The sequence below is a fragment of the Eschrichtius robustus genome, chromosome 3, assembly GCF_028021215.1.
Source record: "Eschrichtius robustus isolate mEscRob2 chromosome 3, mEscRob2.pri, whole genome shotgun sequence".
Lineage (NCBI taxonomy): Eukaryota > Metazoa > Chordata > Mammalia > Artiodactyla > Eschrichtiidae > Eschrichtius > Eschrichtius robustus.
In genome coordinates, this window is record NC_090826.1 from 29,577,015 (window position 1) to 29,593,341 (window position 16,327).

The window sequence follows — 16,327 nt, forward strand, 5'->3', positions numbered from 1 at the left end:
AGTATTTCCACCCCCTCTCCCTCCAGAGTGCAGGATGGACCCCTGTAAGAACAACTAGGTTTCAGCCTCTTCTCTGGCAGTGTTGTAGCGTGGTGATTAAGGTCGGTGATTTTGGACAGCCCTGGGCTGGAATCCTAGCTCAGCCGTTTACTGGCTGTGTGATTCTGTGTGCAAGTCACTCAACCTTTCTGGGCCACAGTGTGCTTACTCAACCATGAAATGGGAGTGGTAATAACAGTATCTACCTTTTAGGTTGTTAGAGGATTAACTGAGGCAGTTGTGTGCAAAGCACCCGGAATATAGTAAGTATTCAAGAAATACCAGCTTTGATACTTGTGAAATGAGGGGGTGTAAGGACAAATGCCAATTAAAAGTAGGAAAAATAAATCTTAATTTTCCCCGGTGCAAAAAAGGGAAAGACTCTTCTCCCCCTTGCTTTTCTTAGAGCATTTACTTTAGAATACGTGTAACTGTGAGTTCTTTCTCTGCCCTTTTGAGATGTATGTAAATCTTTTTAAAAGCTAAATAAGCCTCTTGCCAGTTTTACAACCCAGGAATGTGTTTCTCAAGGACCTGGGAGCCATCTCTTTGAAATATCATTGAGAAAGATAGAGCCCCTGTCTCCCAGTTTCTGCTGGAGGGTGGGAGCCTAACTTCAGCTGGTGCCCAGCTCCAAGTTGCAAACCTCCCTCCTCTCATAAAGATATGAGAAATTTATTTTTCCTTTGGTTAATGGCAATTAGCAAACCCAGGTGGCTACCCCATTTCCCAGCTGAATTTAGGATGACCCCTGTGTGACAAATAGTGCTGTCACATCCCCTTGCTTGAGGACTAGTGATTATCTTGAGAAAATGTATGCAATGAGTTGTATCCGCTTGGCTGTGTAAACAGATACAATTTCTCTTCATCTTTGCAAACTCTGGAGCTGATTGCCTGTGACATTCTGGTTTAATTCTCATCCAATTAAAAAAAAAGTTTTCTTCCTCTTCTACCCTTGTGGAGAGGTTTTCTATGTTGGCAGGAGATTTTGTTTTTAATTACATTTCTGCAACAGGGATAACTCTTTTCTGAGGTCTGTTCCCCATGTCCCACAGTTCTCTGTGACTCCCTCGGTAACCCTGGCCACCGTACCCTAATGGTCATTTCTCAAGTCTCCATCACTAGAATGGGAACTCTTTTTTTTTTTTTCTGGCCTCGCTGTGCAGCATGCGGGATCTTACTTCCCCCACCAGGGATCGAACCTGTGCCCTCTGCAGTGGAAGCGCGGTGTCCCAACCACTGGACCGCCAGGGAAGTTCCTAGAATGGGAACTCATTGAGGATGGACTGAGCCTAGTCATTTTGGAACCCCCGCTGCCAGCACAGGGCCTAGATGCTAGGTGAGGGCTGGCTGAATGAAGGAGTTAAGGAAAGAATAAATAAATGAATGATTCTAAGGAGTAACCCCCCTCCCCCCGATTTCTAGGGCTCTGAAAAGAAAAAGAACAGAGATTCAGGCACACTCAAGAGTTTCTCAAAACCAGGCCAAACCAAATCAGACCATAAACCAGTTTAAGAGACTGAAATTATGGGAAACAAGTACAAAAGCCTAGTGGGCGGGGCTTGAAAAAGCATTCTCTGGCCTTTGAAGTGGGAGGCCCAGCCCATGGAAATTGGGGGGATGGGGGAGGGATGCTAGGGGCCAGAGATAGGGGGAGACTGGGAGCCTTTCTGCCTTTCCTGGGGCTGGGGGTTTTTTAGTGAAGGGCTTACTGACCTCCTCTTCTCTGGATAGCCCAGGCTTATCAAGAAGCAGGCCCAGGTGGGGAGTTCTAGGAAGCCCTAGAAGCCCCCAAGACCTTCCACCCCACTGACCCGGAGCCCCTGCAGGAGAGGGAAGTCAAGCAGTGGCTCAAAGATACAGTCATCCTCTGGGTTTGGGACTAGGGGCTCTGGGGTCCCCAGGGGGCTGGCCTGGAACCAGAGGTTCTCATAGGACTTGGGGCTGGGGGTGAGGCCCCCCAAGAGAGGCTGAGTGGAGTCGCAGCGGAGGTAGTGCCCAGGCCCTGGGCCTGTGGGGCTGCCCAGCACCTGCACGTAAAGGACCTGGTCACTGGTGCCAGACTGGGGCTGGGGCTGGGTACAAGGTACTCTTGGGTCCCCCTGGAGCACATAGGCCTGGACCAGGCTGGGGAGGCCACAGGTCCCTGAGCTGTCATTGGACTCCCAGGGTCCTGGCTTCTTCTCTTCCTCCTCCAGCACCGTGATCTTGGTGATGGGCGGCATGCTGGAGTCCCGAAGGCTGGGCAGCTGGAAGGTATCCTGGACATAAAGATGTGGGGTGAGAGCCTGGTTCATTTCAGATATCTGCCCCAGCCACTTCCTGCTGCTCTTTGCTGAAACTCAAAGGGTTACTCAAAGGATGCAAAGCATCTCATATGTTCCTGACACGTGTTATGTGCTGTTCAGACTTAGTCTGGTGAATCTCCCCAGCGCTTCTGCGTGGGATTAGTCCCATTTCACAGTGAGGTGACTGAGGCTTTGAATGGGTAGAGCAGGGATTCGCACTCAGGTCTGCTTTGCTCCAAAGAGGTGAAGTGATGGGAAGGCCCGAGTACTCATCCTCAGAGGGGTACCCCTTCACTTTGAGCCTGGGGTGGGAGCCTAACCCCCAGCCCCATTTCCCTTTCCCTCCGGTGTTCTCACCTCCGTTGTGATGGTAGGCACCCAGGAACCCAGGCTGCTGTGGGCTGGGTCTGGAACACTTGGCCAGAGGGGATTCTTCCTGCTGGAGAAGGGGGCGGGTGAAGGCTAGGTCAGGCATGCCCTCCCATCTTTCCATCCTTTCTCCCACCTACTCCCAGCAGCTGAAGGGACGACCCCTTCATGTAGAGAGGAGAAGGTGGAGGGCCTGACTCCCAGACCTGGGTCCTGAGGCCTGGCAAGGCTGAGAGGAGCCTAGACTGGCTCACTCAGGCCTGCACGTCCCTGTACGCAGGGTTCGTTGGGTGTCAGGTCTCTCAAAAGGACTCACCTGGGTCTGCAGCAGAGCTGGGCAGCCCCACAGAGGCAGATGAGCAAGACCAGGAGGCCGAAGAGGCCCAGGAGGATGTGCAGCTCAGACTCCTCTAGAGTGAGGGGAAAGCCAGAAGAGGCAAGAGTGCACGTAGGTAAGGCTGGGTCTCCTTCTTCAGACTGGGATCCAAGGGCTGGGCTGGGTCTCCTGCCTCAGACTGGGATCCAAGGGCAGGGCTGGGTCTCCTCCCTCAAATCAGGGGATCCATGCAAGGCTTATCTACTTTCAAAATGGAGATCCTTTGGGTGAGGCACCCTCCCAACAGCCTTGTCCTGCCAGCCCCCTTCTCCCCTTACCTAGGGCCAAGGTCATCAGGGTGAGGCTTGTACTGTTGGTGGCCCACGCCTGGCTGGCAGCCATGAGGTGGACATGGTACAAGGTGGAAGGCTCCAGGCCACGGAGGACAAAGCTATGGGAGGAGGCGTTCAGGACAGTGTCTGGAGGAGAGGAGAATGGTGAGTCTGGGATGGCTGCTGAGCCTCCCCAGGGCTTCTGAACCCGCCCTCCCTGGCCTTCTGGGGCTGTGGGGCACTGAGGATAGACTCACAGAAGGACTGGTCCTGAGCATTGGTCCAGAAGATAGTGTAGTGGGTAAGGGGGCTCTTCCCCAGCTCAGGGGCCTCGGGTACCCACTCCAACTGGGCCCAAGTCTTGCCAATGTGCCTTAGATGCAGTTCTGGGCCATGGGAGGGGGCTGCCGGAAGAGAGAGGTACAGGGGCTGACAGGGAGCGGGGCGGCGGGGAGAGCCCAGTTGGACTTGTTGTGGATCCCCAGACCCCAGAACTGGGACACTTTGTGGGGGTGGGTGATAGAAGAGAGTCCAGGGGGACTCACGTCCAAGCCTCATTTTCCCAGGAACTTTCCCTGCATCCCACCGACTGCTAATAAGTGGTGGAGCTGGGATTTGAACCTGCTCTTCTTTGACTCCAAAGCCTCGCTACCTGATTTCTGCCAGGCCTGATTTTGTCTGGTTCATTATTTGATTTCTGCCACTGACTCTCTAAGTTTATGCCAGGTCCTCAGTTTAATTTTTATCACACGTGACACCTGATCAGTTTTTGCCAAACTTGCTCCCTGAATTCTGCCGTGCTCACTGCCCAATTTCTATTACCCCACCACCTGACTTCTTTCCAGCTACAGGGGTCCAGTGTAAGCCAGAGGTAACCTTAGGATTGGGAGAGACCCTCTTCTGGGCCAGAGGTAGGGGAGGGAGAAAATGTTCCCTCGTATTCCTGATTTTGGGGGCCTAGACAGGCCTTGAGAGAGAGGAGGGGATTCTGAGAAAAGGCTTGGTGGCTGACAAACCCATCTCTTGGGAGTAGGCATAGATGTGCTGGGAGGGTCCTTTGGTGTCCTGGTACAGGGGGGTCACAGTGATCTTGTAGAGCTGAAAGGGCCTGATGTTCTCTGTAGAGAGAAAATAGGGTGGGCACCCTGGTTAGGGGCTAGCCTCTGATGATGGTCGGGGGCTATCCTCAGACTTCAGGGATAACCTGGACCTCATTCTGCAGGGCTGGCCTCTGCAGTCTCTTCTTCAGACCATTTGGTGCGGGTAAGGGGCAAAGAGTGGAAGAGAGAGCTAGGAAGGTGGCAGAGCCAGGGCTGGAAACAGAGGATCCAGTTAGACTGCAGGAGGGACTTTCTGATTCTGAGGATGTGAGATGAGAACAGTGAAAGAGCAGGAAAGACTGGGGAATCTGCTTCTTTAGGGTGGTTCAGCTCGCCCCTTTCCTACTGTCAGGCAGGTAAAATGTCCCCCCGTCTCCCGGGCCCTGCCCACCTGCCCAGCCCCCCAGGCCTGCCTCACCCTGCAGCAGGGTCCCTGCAATGCTTCCATTATGCTCCATCCTCCAGGTCTTAGGGCTGCCGCTGGGGCTGGGGGGACCGAGGCCCCACTCAATGACATAGCCCCGAGGCTGAGGGCTGGGGGGCTCCCAGCCCACCCAGAGGCTGTGAGGGTCTCGAGCCATGGTGTGGAGTCTGCCCAGGGGTGGGCCTGGAGACAGAGTAGGAGACGATGACATGAAGATGAAAAGAATGCAGGCCCTGGAGCCAGATGCCTGGGTTCAATCTGGCCTTTGCTACTTACAAGCTGGGTGACCTTGGGTAAGTCAACATCTGAGCCTCAGTTTCCTCATCTGTAAGGTGGAAACGATGATAAAAGTTTCTACCTCGTAGGGTCATGGTGCAGATTAAATGAGGTGGTACATGAAACAGGCCTGGCATGGAGTTGTGCTTGGTGATGATGAAAGCTAACGCTGTGTGGTTCTCGGTATGCATTAATTCACGGAGTCTGCTAACAGTCCCATTGTGGGGCACAACTACGGTCCCCATCTTAGCAATGAGAAAACTGAGACAGGGAGGGTAAGTAACTTGCCTAGGGTCACATGGCTGGGAAATGGGAATATTAGCTATTGTTATTGTGAGTCTCACTTCATGAGGACCCATGTTCAGGGGCACCTGGGGTTGGTAGTGGCTGATCCCCTGAGAATGAGCAGTTAACTCAGGGACTGTGTTCTAGCTGGAAAAACTTAGGGCTTTCTTTCCCATTTCCTTGGCAGAATAGACTGTGTGTGTGTAGGCACCACCACCGGCTTAACCTGGTTCTGGCTAATGATAATAATAATAGCTAACATATATGGAACAGTTACTTTGTGCCAGGCACATGTCTTAACTCGTAATCTTCACAGTGATGCTTTGAGTTAGACACTGTATCATCCCCATTTGCTAGATGAGTAAACTGAGGCCAGGGAGGGTAAGTAACTTGCCCAGATCACATTGCTAGCAAGTGACAGGGCTAGATTTGAACCCAGGCAGTCTAGCCTCCGAATTTACATGCTTAACCATCATGCTCTACTAGCTGCTGGCCCCCTTTACCTCCGCTCTCCAAGAAGACCACTGGGGTGGGATGAGAGGTCCCAGCTGTGTTATAGGCCTCAAGGATCACCTCCCGAGCTTCTGAAGGCAGTTGGAAGGTACAGTTTAGCTCCGTGGTGTTGCAGAGCATTGGGTCTGCCCCAGCCTGGTCTGAGGGTCTCCAGGAGACCAGGTACCCTTGGATCTGCCCGCTGTCTTCCTCCAGGGGAACTGGCTGCAGTGGGCATAGGGGGGAAAAGAGAAGGGGATGCCCAGCTCATCTGGAGTGGAGGAGAGCTTCTAGATGGGGTGGCCATGTCCCAAGAACTGAGCCCCCCAGGCTGGGAGCCAGCCCTCCTCCCTCTCTCCCTTCTTCCCTCTGCGCCAGGTCCTAGGAGGGAGGGAAGGAAAAAGCAAGTCGGTGTATGCAGCAGGCACCAAACTAGATGAGTCCTCCACTGTAGTCTCTCCAGAAGGGCACTACCCAGCTTCCTAGGCACATGCAAAGTGCATGCAAATCACCTACAAATGCATCCAAGCCTCCCAGACCTGTTGGAGTCCTGAGCCCCAGCTTGCAGGGGTCTGTTTGGGTTGAAAGAGGTGGAGGGATGGCCTTCAGGGGGGGTTACCTGCCAGAACAGCTGCACGTCCACCGTCCTGGGGTCCAGCTGCCTCTGCCGCCACCATGTGTCCAGTCTGACAATGGGGGCTGTGGATAGAGCAGAAAGAGAGGGTCAGGGAGGGCCCTGGAGGCCAGACTGGGTCCTGATGGCTGCTCCCAGCCTGTTACCACCCACTTACCCCGTTGTGTGGTGGTCAGCTCCAGGCTGGGGCTCCAGTTGCTCCAGTGGCCAGGCAGGCGCCAGCGGGTGCAGCGCATCTGCAGGGCGTAGGCTGTGGATGGGAGGAGCCCGCATAGCTCATACTGGAGGGTCCTGGAGGGCAGGGCGCCCACCTGGTGGGGGGGACGTGGCTCTGAGCCTGGATCTCTGTGCCCTTCGGTGCCAGCTCAACTTACCCTGCCCTCAGCCAGCCCCACCCCAGACTCCTGAGGTTGCCCTCCACCTCACCAGGTCCCAGCTGGCTTCTCCAAGCCGAGGCTGGTGGCGCAGCTCACACTTCTGATCTATGTGTAGACTTGGCTTCCAGGTCTCCCAGCGCAACCTCAGGCAGCCTGGCTGGGGCGGGGCCACCTCAGGGCTGGGCCCCAGGGCCCACAGTGTGGGGGGCTCCAGTTTCACTGCCAAGAGAAGGGTCGTCAGACCCTTTCTCTGATCAGTCCTGTTGGGCTCTATCCCAGCTTCCACTTGTCTCCCTGTCTGTGGTTCCATTTCTTTTCTGGGTCTCCATTTATGGGATCTGTGTGTCTTTCTGTCTCTCTCTGTGTCTCTTCATCTCTGTGTCATCCTGTTTCTGCAGGTCTGTCTCTGTATATGTGTCTGTTTCTCTCTCTGTTTCATACTCTTGCCCCAGGGCCTTTGCACTGGTTGTTCTCTCTGCCTGAAGCACTTACCTTCCGGATATCCAGTGACTTGCTCCCTCATTTCCTCCAAGGATCTTCTCAAATGTCACCTTCTCAGTGAGGCCTTCCCTGACCACCTTCCTGAAATAGCAATAGCCCTCTCTCCCCATCGCAGCCCCATCTCCCCATCGCGTCCCCCTGTTCAATTTCCTCATCATGCTTGCCATTACCCGACATTCTATTTTGTTTATTTTGCCCCCTGGAATGTAACATTTCAGGGGCAAGATTTTTGCCGTTTTGTTTACTGCCGTATCCCCAGCACCTAGAACAGTGCCTAGCGCAGAGTGGGCACGTCAAGAAATTTGCTGAAAGAATTAATGAGTGTATCTCTTTGCCTCTGTGTTTCTTCCACGTCCTTGTCTGGGTCTCCATAGCTCTGTCTACGACTGCATCCACTTTGTTTTTCTCTCTCCTCTTCCTCCACCTCTAGGTCTTCTAGCGTCTCATTGTCTGCCGCTGGGTCTGTGTTTCCCTCTCCGTGCCTCTCTGTGTCTGCCCATGGTGGGGTCGCTCCCCTCCCCCACACTCAGTGTCACCCACCGACGTCCATGGGGACAAGGCACAGCTTCGGGGACACGCTGGTTCCCAGCGCGTTCTTGGCCTGCACCCAGATGCCCGTATTCTGGTACAGCTGTAGGTGTTTGCGGGGGATGGAGCAGTGGCTCTGCCCGTCCTCAGGCACGCAGTCGGGGATGGGGTCCTCCTGGCTCTGGCAGTTGCCCCGGCTCCTGCCAACAAGCCAGGCTTGGGTGTCAAGCGGTGGAAGAAAGCGAGGCTCCCTTCTGCTCCCATCTTTGCCTCTGGCTCCCCACCCCTACAGTCCTACCCATGCTCTGTCCCAGGACCCAAAGGAACGGGGGCTGGTGTAGAGACCTCTACTCACTTGAAGCTCTTCAGGGTGAAGTTCGTGGACAGATGGGTGTTGGGGCCTGGCTCCCACTGGCAGGTGAGGCTGTTGGTTGTGAGGTTCATGAGGCAGGACAGGTTGTGGGGTGTGGCGGGAGGATCTGTGTATGGGGTGGGGAGAGTGAGGGCTTCAGGTAAGACCACTCAGAAAGCTCCTACTGGGACCACTTGGCCTCGTTTCCTTGCCCTGGGTCAGTCCCTTGTCTCCATGCAGGGTGACCCCAGAGAGGCAGCCCTGGGGGAAGCTAAGTTACAGGCACGTACAGGGATAAGTACCACAGAGTCTCCAACCCTCTCAACTCTGCCCCCTTTGACAGTAACAGTGTAGCATCTGGTTTTCATCCTGGTTCTGCCATTCATTAGCTGTGTGATCTTGAAGTCACCTAACGGCTCTGTGCCTCAGTTTCCTCATCTGAAAAATGGGGGTAATGGTAATATACCTACCCCCTAGGGTTCTTGTGAGGGCTGAGTGACTTACTATGTATACAGTGCTCAGAGCAGTGCCTGGCATATAGTGAGCGCTCTGTAGTGTTAGCTTTCACTGTTGTTGATTCTTAAATGAGAACCTTGGTCTTTCTTTGTTTTTAGTTATACATTGGCTTGGCACAAATCCATCCTTCTCAGTTTGAATAGAAGGCTGAGACTGGGGTAGGGGAGAAGCTGGGAGCAAGCCCAGCTCATAGAGAATGTTCTCCCTGGAGACACCCTCCTATGGCTGGGGGCTTGGTCTTACTCGGCAGCCATATGGAGTAGTGGTTACTATACTGGCTTTCGAGCCACACTGCCTGTTATAAATCTTGGCTCCATCCTTATTAGTTTGTGACCTTTAGCATGTCACTTACCCTCCCCGAGCCTCAGTTTCCTCATCTGCAAAATGGGGCTAAATAACACTACCCACTGGTAGGGAAGATGACATGATATTGTGCCTTTAAAGTGCTTATTGAGCAAGAGCTCAAGAAAGAATAGTTCTTATTAGTATTGGCAGGAGGGCATTGGAGACAGAGTGGGTGGATGGCTGCAGGGACTCACAGCCTGCCTGTAGCTCAGCCTGGTCCAGGATCTGCAGGCTGTTGCCCCAGTGCAGGCAGCAGGAGAGAAGGGCCCGAGAGCGGTTGAGGTGGGGCAAGGTGATGGTGGACTGCAGGGTCCCATTCGGCAGGTACTGCTGCCTCTCCCCGGGCTGAAGCTCTGCTTCCAACTTCCATACAATGTGCGATTCCGAGCCCAGGTGGCTGCAGTTCTGGCTGATGATGCAGGAGGCTGTGATGGGATCCCCCAGGCGAACGATGGGGGCTGAGAGGCTGATGTGCCCGCACTGCTCCAGGCCTGGGGTGGAAGAGAAGGGGCCATAAGTGACTCCTCTGCCTGGCAGAGCTGGGCTCCTAGATTCAGTACCCCTAGACTCTGTGCCTTTACCTTCATGCTTTACCTCCCAAGACGTGTCGCTGGAATGGGGAGGGTGTGTATGGGGACTGTGAGAGGCTCTGGGGGTGAGATCAAGATAGCGGTGTGTGGGTAAATGTTTATCAGCTGGCTATACAGAGAGAAACAGATCCTGGTTTGTAGCCTGGGCTGCGTTCCCTGGTGTAAATATTCCCACCGTGGCTGATTTCAAGCTACCAGTGTGACATCACTGAATGTGAACCTGGGAAGAGATGTACACAATCAGCGCTTGCAAGCCAACCCCAGCACACCACCAGATGGGAGACTAGTCTCCTCCCCAGCAGTGGTGAAACAATGGTTAGACTGATAGGAACCCCACAGCCACTGCAATCTTTTCAGATTTCAAATCTGATTGTTACCCCATCTTGATCATAGCACTTCAATGGCACGTTATTCCTCTGAAAGGCAGTATGGTATGATGGATAAGAGCATGGATGTTGGAACTAGACTGCCTAGGTTTAGAGCCTGGTTCTATTGCTTATTAATTATGTGACCTTGACGTGTCACTGAGACTTTCTGTGCCTCAGTTTTCTCATCTGTAAAATGGGGATAAAAAGTCCCTACCTTAGTTTTGTTGGAAGGATTAGATGTGAGAACACGTGTAAGGCACTTAGAACAGTGCCTGGCATGTAAATATTTGCTGCCATGATTAGGATAAAGACTCAGATCCTTCTCACAGCCCTTGTGGCCTGGCCCCTGCCTAACCCTCCTGGTTCCAGCTCAGACCATCCTTTTCCAGCTCCCATCACTCTGGCCTTCTTGCTATTTCTTGAAAACACCATGCTCCCTCCAATCTCCAGATCTTTGTACCTGCTGATCCTTTTGGAGGGGCTCCTTTTCTTCTCTCCCACCCCTCCTTCACCTGGTTAACATTTAGGTGTCTTGCGGGGAACCAGACCAGGTTCTGACCAACCAGACCAGGCCAAGCCCCTTGAACATTCCCAAAGCTCTTATTATCCTTCATAATTATGTAGTCGTGTGATTATCTGCTTGTTTGTCCCCCAAACTAGACCATGGGTTTTGTGAGGCCAGAGACCTTGGCTGTTTCACTCATTGCTGCATTCCCAGCACCTAGCACAGAGCAGGCCCTTGGTGGATACGTATGGAATAAACGAGTAAGCACTGCAGTTTGCCCACGATGTCTTCTCTCCTCTCCCAGGTGTTCTTCAGCCCATTTTGCTGATGGGGATGCTGAGCCCTTAAGAGGAGGAGCAATTTGTTTAGGGTCACAGAGCAAGTTCTTGGAGGTTTCTACTACTCCACAGACTCAGAATTTCAGACTAGAAGGAAACTTGCCAACTGTTTACTTCAAAACTCCACCTGATACTGAGTCCTCCACAGCACGGCTGGGATGGCCTGTTTTTGTATGGCCTGCCAGCTAAGAACATTTTTTGTATGTCTGAAGGGTTAAAAACCAAACCAAACAAAAAACAAACAAGAACATGCAACAGAGACTGTATGTGGCCTGCAAAGCTGAACATTACATCAAAGTTTGCCGACCCCTGCTGTGCCTTGGCTTGCATACCCCCAGAGATGGGAGGCTCTCCACCTATCAAGATAGAGTTTCCATAGTCTGGAGAGCTCTGCCTGGGATTCTTTTTATTTTATTTTATTTATTTATTTTTTGGCCGTGCCATGTGGCATGCGGGATCTTAGTTTCATGACGAGGGATCAAACCCGTGCCCCCGGCAATGGAAGCGTAGAGTCCTAACCACTGGACCGCCAGGGAATTCCCTGGGATTCTATATTTCAGGATTAAAGCTGCCTCCTTACGGCTTCCACCCTGATCCCTTTGCTGCCCATGAAGGCTGCACAGGACTCAGGGGTTCCTTCTGACAACACGGCAGAGATTTGCAGACAAGACCTGGGTCTTCCCCACCTTCTCCAGGCTGGCCAGCCCAGGTCCTCTCACTTTTCCTCAGAGGTGGTGGTTTGCCTACAGAGGTCTATGCATGGGAACCTGGCTACCCCACATCTGTGGCCCAGTTGATTCTTTCGGGATTCTCTGGGAATCCCAGGAGCACTGTGGCAGTGCCGGGAAAGGCCTCCCTCCTCCACCCCCAGCATCTCTCCCTGTGCTCCCCTCTCCCCTCGGCGCCCTCGCTCCTGGCCACACTCACTTCTGGGGAACAGCAGGATGATCAGAGCAGCTCCCGCTAGGTTCCAGGCTCCCAGCCCCGCCATAGTGCCGGCTTGGTGCTCACCTGGAGGCAGAGGACGATGGTTAAGGTCATGGGCTTTGCAGTCAGAGCTGAGCTTAGTCCTTGCTCTGCCACAGTGTGGCTTCGGCCAGGTTACTTGATCTCTCTGAGACTAGTTTCATTGCAAAATGGAGGTAACAACAGCCTATACTGCATAGGGTTTTGGGAGGAAGACCCAAAATGATACAAGTCAAGGGCTTCACGCAGTGCCTGGCACATAGGAGACGACTCTGTAAGTGACAGCCGCTGTTATGATTCTATCTGCCTTCCAGGAGAGAGCAGGGAAAGGAGCCACAGGGAACAGTATTCTTCTCCACTTCCGTTCTGTCTTAGCTGGGTTGCCCCCCACAAAGCAGAGCCTGAGATGAAGACTTGCATGCAGGGAGTTTATTTTGGGAAGATTCCAGGAACAGAGTGAGGGAGTGGGGAGAATGAAATGGGCAAGGAGGGAAAGCCAACACAAGGGTTCGTCATCAAGCCGGTCACATTTATGGACAACTGGGGCTCAATCCCGCTGGACCCTTCCAAGGAGCCATGTAGAACATGCCTCAGAACTGTCCACCCAAGGGACAATTCATCCCTTGGCTGGCTGAGAGAATGGGAACATTTATTCACCAATTCCTGCCCCCCGTTGGTCAAGGGCTGTCCCTTGGGGTATTAATTCTCTGGCATGTCCATGTTGCACATGCATGAGTACCAGACAGGTCCTCCTGGGTGAGCCATGCTCAAAGTCCTTTCCTCTGACGCTGGTGAGCGTCAGAGACGCTCCCTGGCAGAAAGGGACAACTCCACAGAGTAGCTGAGGACAGGTTACACCTCGGGAAGCCGGCTGCCACAGAGATGGCTAAAGGGAAGGTGGGCTGAAGGATACCCCCAATTCTGGGCACAGACCTCTGGAGGCCTTCTGGGACCAGGCATACTGTGGTCATGGCGACAGTGCCCAGATGGAGGGAGCATTAGTTCCCTCTATTTAGTTCATTAGTCTCAGGAAGTATGCATAGGTTTCTACTGCTGGAGTGGGCTTCCAGCCTTTCCACTCTGCTCCCATTGGGGTCTTGGGGCCAGACACCTGATCCTCCAGCACTAATTGACGCTCTTGGTGGCAGGTCAGTGGGAATCACCAGCCTGTACATACATGAACACATACATGTAGGTGGTGTCTCAGCTGATCCCCTGTGCTCAGAAAGAATTAAACTCCTCTCCCTTTTCTCTCCCTCCAAGAGAGAGGTGTGAATAAGAAATGCCCAGATACCCAAGGCTATTCCTGCCTGCCTGGGTCTTACTTAAACCCCTGGTCTATCCTTACATGTTGCAGTATCAGGATACCAGGTGAATGCTAGCCCATAAGTCACCTTTTTGCAAATCACGAAAAAAGCGCCCCTTCCTCTGGACAAATGCAGCCCCACACTAGGACCTGGCAACTAGAGAACAGGCTGAATTTCAACCTGCGCTTGCTGGGCAGCTTTGTGCAGTGAGAAACCTGCACAACTGTTCAGAGCACCCCAGTCTACCAATCAGTGGTTGGCAACTTTCTTCTTACAGCATGCCAGTATGATTATCCACCGTGCCCACTTGTTGGGGAAGATTTAACCTCCTTGGCCCAGATTTTGGGACACTGGTGCCCATCTCCATGTATTTTTGATCATATCCCAGCCCTCCTGCCCAGCGAAGTACCACTTCATCCCTCTCCATTGGCTCCTGTCCAGAGTGGGCAATGCAACCCCAAACCCCCAGGGGCCCAGGCATCCTTTCCCAGGGTTGCCAAGGGTTGGCACATTTGGCATCAGTCCCTGGTCCCCCACGGCAGCCCTGGGTGCTCCCTACCCCAGCTGAGTGGGATCTGGGGCCAGGTAGAGCATGGTCTCACTCTCTGGGGGCCCAGCCCTGAGTCAGACCACCTGGTCTGAACCCCGGCTCCGCCACTTACCAGCTTGGTGACCTTGGACAAGTTACTTCACTTTTCTGAGCCTCAGTTACCCCATCTGTGAAAGAGGGATAACAATAGCACCCACTTCTCAGGGTTGTGGTGAGGATGAAATGAGATGGTCCGTGATAAAAGCACTTAATACGGAGCCTGCATAGAGGAAGTACTCAATAACCATGTTATTTTCACGCGCCATAAAGCGGGACACCGCCTCGTGGAATCAGCATGGTTTAGTGCCTCCCTCCCCTGCTTACAGGCTGCGTGGTCACAGCCTCCTAGGACTGCCACCTTGCTTTTGTCTGTGTCACACCGCACATTTCAAAGCCCCATTTCTGAGTCCCCTGCTCCTTGGCCCCCCAGTCTCCCCTCTTGCTCCAGCCATCTCGGCTCACTCTCTGGCCTCTCTCTGAGTCCCAGCACACCACGCTGTCCCCTGGGGTCACTGCATCACCCCCCCTCCTTTCTGTTTTCCGCTCCTTTCCCTCCCATCACACTCAACCTTCTCCCGTTCACACCCCTCTCCCGCCTGTTCTTTCTACTCCCCTTCACGTGGAGATTCTTTCCATGGGAAGAGGGTTGGGGGGAGGAGGAGGCTGGGAATGAACAAAGGGAGAGGACTTCCCAGATGTGGTTCAGACAGAGAGAGACAGGCGGAAAAAGTAGGAAAGTGAGATACACAGACCAAAACGATGGAGAGAGACTCACAGAGATAAAGACTGAGGCAGGAGAGAGAAAAGAGCCGGAGACAAGAATGCTGATACACAGAGACCGAGGCACTCAGAGGCTGAGAAGCAAGAGATACTCGATATTTTAAGATTCAAGAGACAAAGGGAACCGTGAGAGACAAAAAGAGAGGCACAGAGGGACTCTGAGACGGACAGAGAGAAGCTCAGAGGCATGGCAAGCCAGAGAGGGGCTGAGGAGGAAAGAGAGATGGAGAGTGAAATAGACAGGGATGGAGCCCGGGAGCAGCTAAGACATAGGTTCAGAGAGAGAGACAATGAGTACGCCCTTCCCTGAGTCCAACCCTTTCTTGAGCCCAGATCTGTCCTCAAAGAGATATTTGTCTGTTTGTGACTTCCCCAATGCAAAGAAAAGTAGGGGCACCCTGGGAAAAGTAACTCAGCATCCGGGGCTCTTGGTTCCAAGGGACAAATCCTAAAGGCAGGAGCTCTGCTCCCAGGCCCCCTGCATACGGACACCCTTGACAGAGCTGGGGGAGCGTAACTGGGACTCCAGGGTCCCCTCGAGCCCAAGGCCCAGCCCTCCCTGGGGCTCCCCTACTCACGCTGGAGCCCGCGGCCGGGCACCCGCCTGGCCTCTCTGGTCTCTGCTCTCCTCTTCAAGGCAAGTTCCTGAAAACAGCCACAGCCTGGCTGCTCTCCCCAGCCCTGTCGTTAATGGCGCGGCCTCTGACAGGCGCAGGGGCTGCGGATTGCAACACCTGCCCAGCCTCCTTCCCGCCCTTGCATTGTCGAAGCTGGCACGGGCAGCCCCTTCCTCCCAGGAAGGAGCCTAGGAGGGAAGCTGGTGGGGCCCGGGCAGCCTTCCTGCCTCGGGGGTCTTAAAGGGGCAGAGGGATGTGGCAACGTTGTCCCCCTCCTCTGCCTCCGGATTTCCTGACCTCAAAGCTCGGAGGCCGGCAGGGCCCAGGCTCTAACCCGCCTGGGTGCCATTCCCATGCCCCCTCACCCCGCTGCCCTGGGGGAACATCACTTGGAGACAGACCCTGGCTCGAAGGCTCGCTGGGCCCTAAGCCCCTTTTTAGCACTAGACTTGGGGCCCTGATCCTCCCAATATTCAGAGGGGCGTCCTCCAGGTTACAGGGAACTCTGTTACACAGTACCTTCCTCCCGACTCCCTCTGCATGGCATGTTCCTTACTGTGGCCCAAAGGCCACACAGAGGAATGCGGACTCTGGCGACAAGGCAGGGGATTGCCTGTGAGGCTCCGGTCTTCACAGGCTCACTAGAGATTAGTAATGTCAACTCACAGCGATTCTGCCAAACTGAATATTTTTTCATTGAGTGAAACAGACTACATTTTATGTCTTTCACAATTCCTCTGCAATTGTTTACAAAAAATTTTCTGTGCATTTTTCTAAAGGGGGTTCAGACTGTTCACAGTTTATTGGGTTTATGATGCAATAAAGATTAGGTACCAACAGACTAGCAGAGTGTCTATAACATACGATCCTTTTTAGAAAAAGTGGGTTTCTGAGTCTGTTGTGATGGGGCAGACCTGGGCTCCAGTTCTCGTTCCAGTACGAAATATCCAACTGTCTGCAGCAACCTCCCCGAGGTGTCCCAGAAGCCTCACATGCTCAACAAATCCCACTGACTCCTCTTTCAAAATATAACCAGAATCCTGGGTAGATGGGTATTCACTGTAAAGTTCAACTTGGCCATATGTTTGGATAT

At 53.5% G+C, this 16,327-nt stretch overlaps 1 protein-coding gene across 1 annotated transcript; it reads right to left on the reverse strand.

The window, feature by feature from the left end:
• Window positions 1-1,820: 1,820 nt before the first annotated feature.
• CSF3R (colony stimulating factor 3 receptor) lies at window positions 1,821-11,966 on the reverse strand. Its single transcript, XM_068537875.1, has 15 exons — window positions 11,903-11,966; window positions 9,369-9,665; window positions 8,317-8,440; window positions 7,974-8,161; window positions 6,982-7,151; window positions 6,713-6,866; window positions 6,541-6,620; window positions 5,933-6,146; window positions 4,863-5,051; window positions 4,361-4,462; window positions 3,602-3,748; window positions 3,351-3,491; window positions 3,013-3,106; window positions 2,685-2,766; window positions 1,821-2,300 (listed from the first exon to the last, which is right to left on the reverse strand). The coding sequence occupies exons 1-15, from the start codon at window positions 11,964-11,966 to the stop codon at window positions 1,821-1,823; spliced, it is 2,526 nt and encodes an 841-aa protein (XP_068393976.1).
• Between the last annotated feature and the right edge of the window lie 4,361 nt (window positions 11,967-16,327).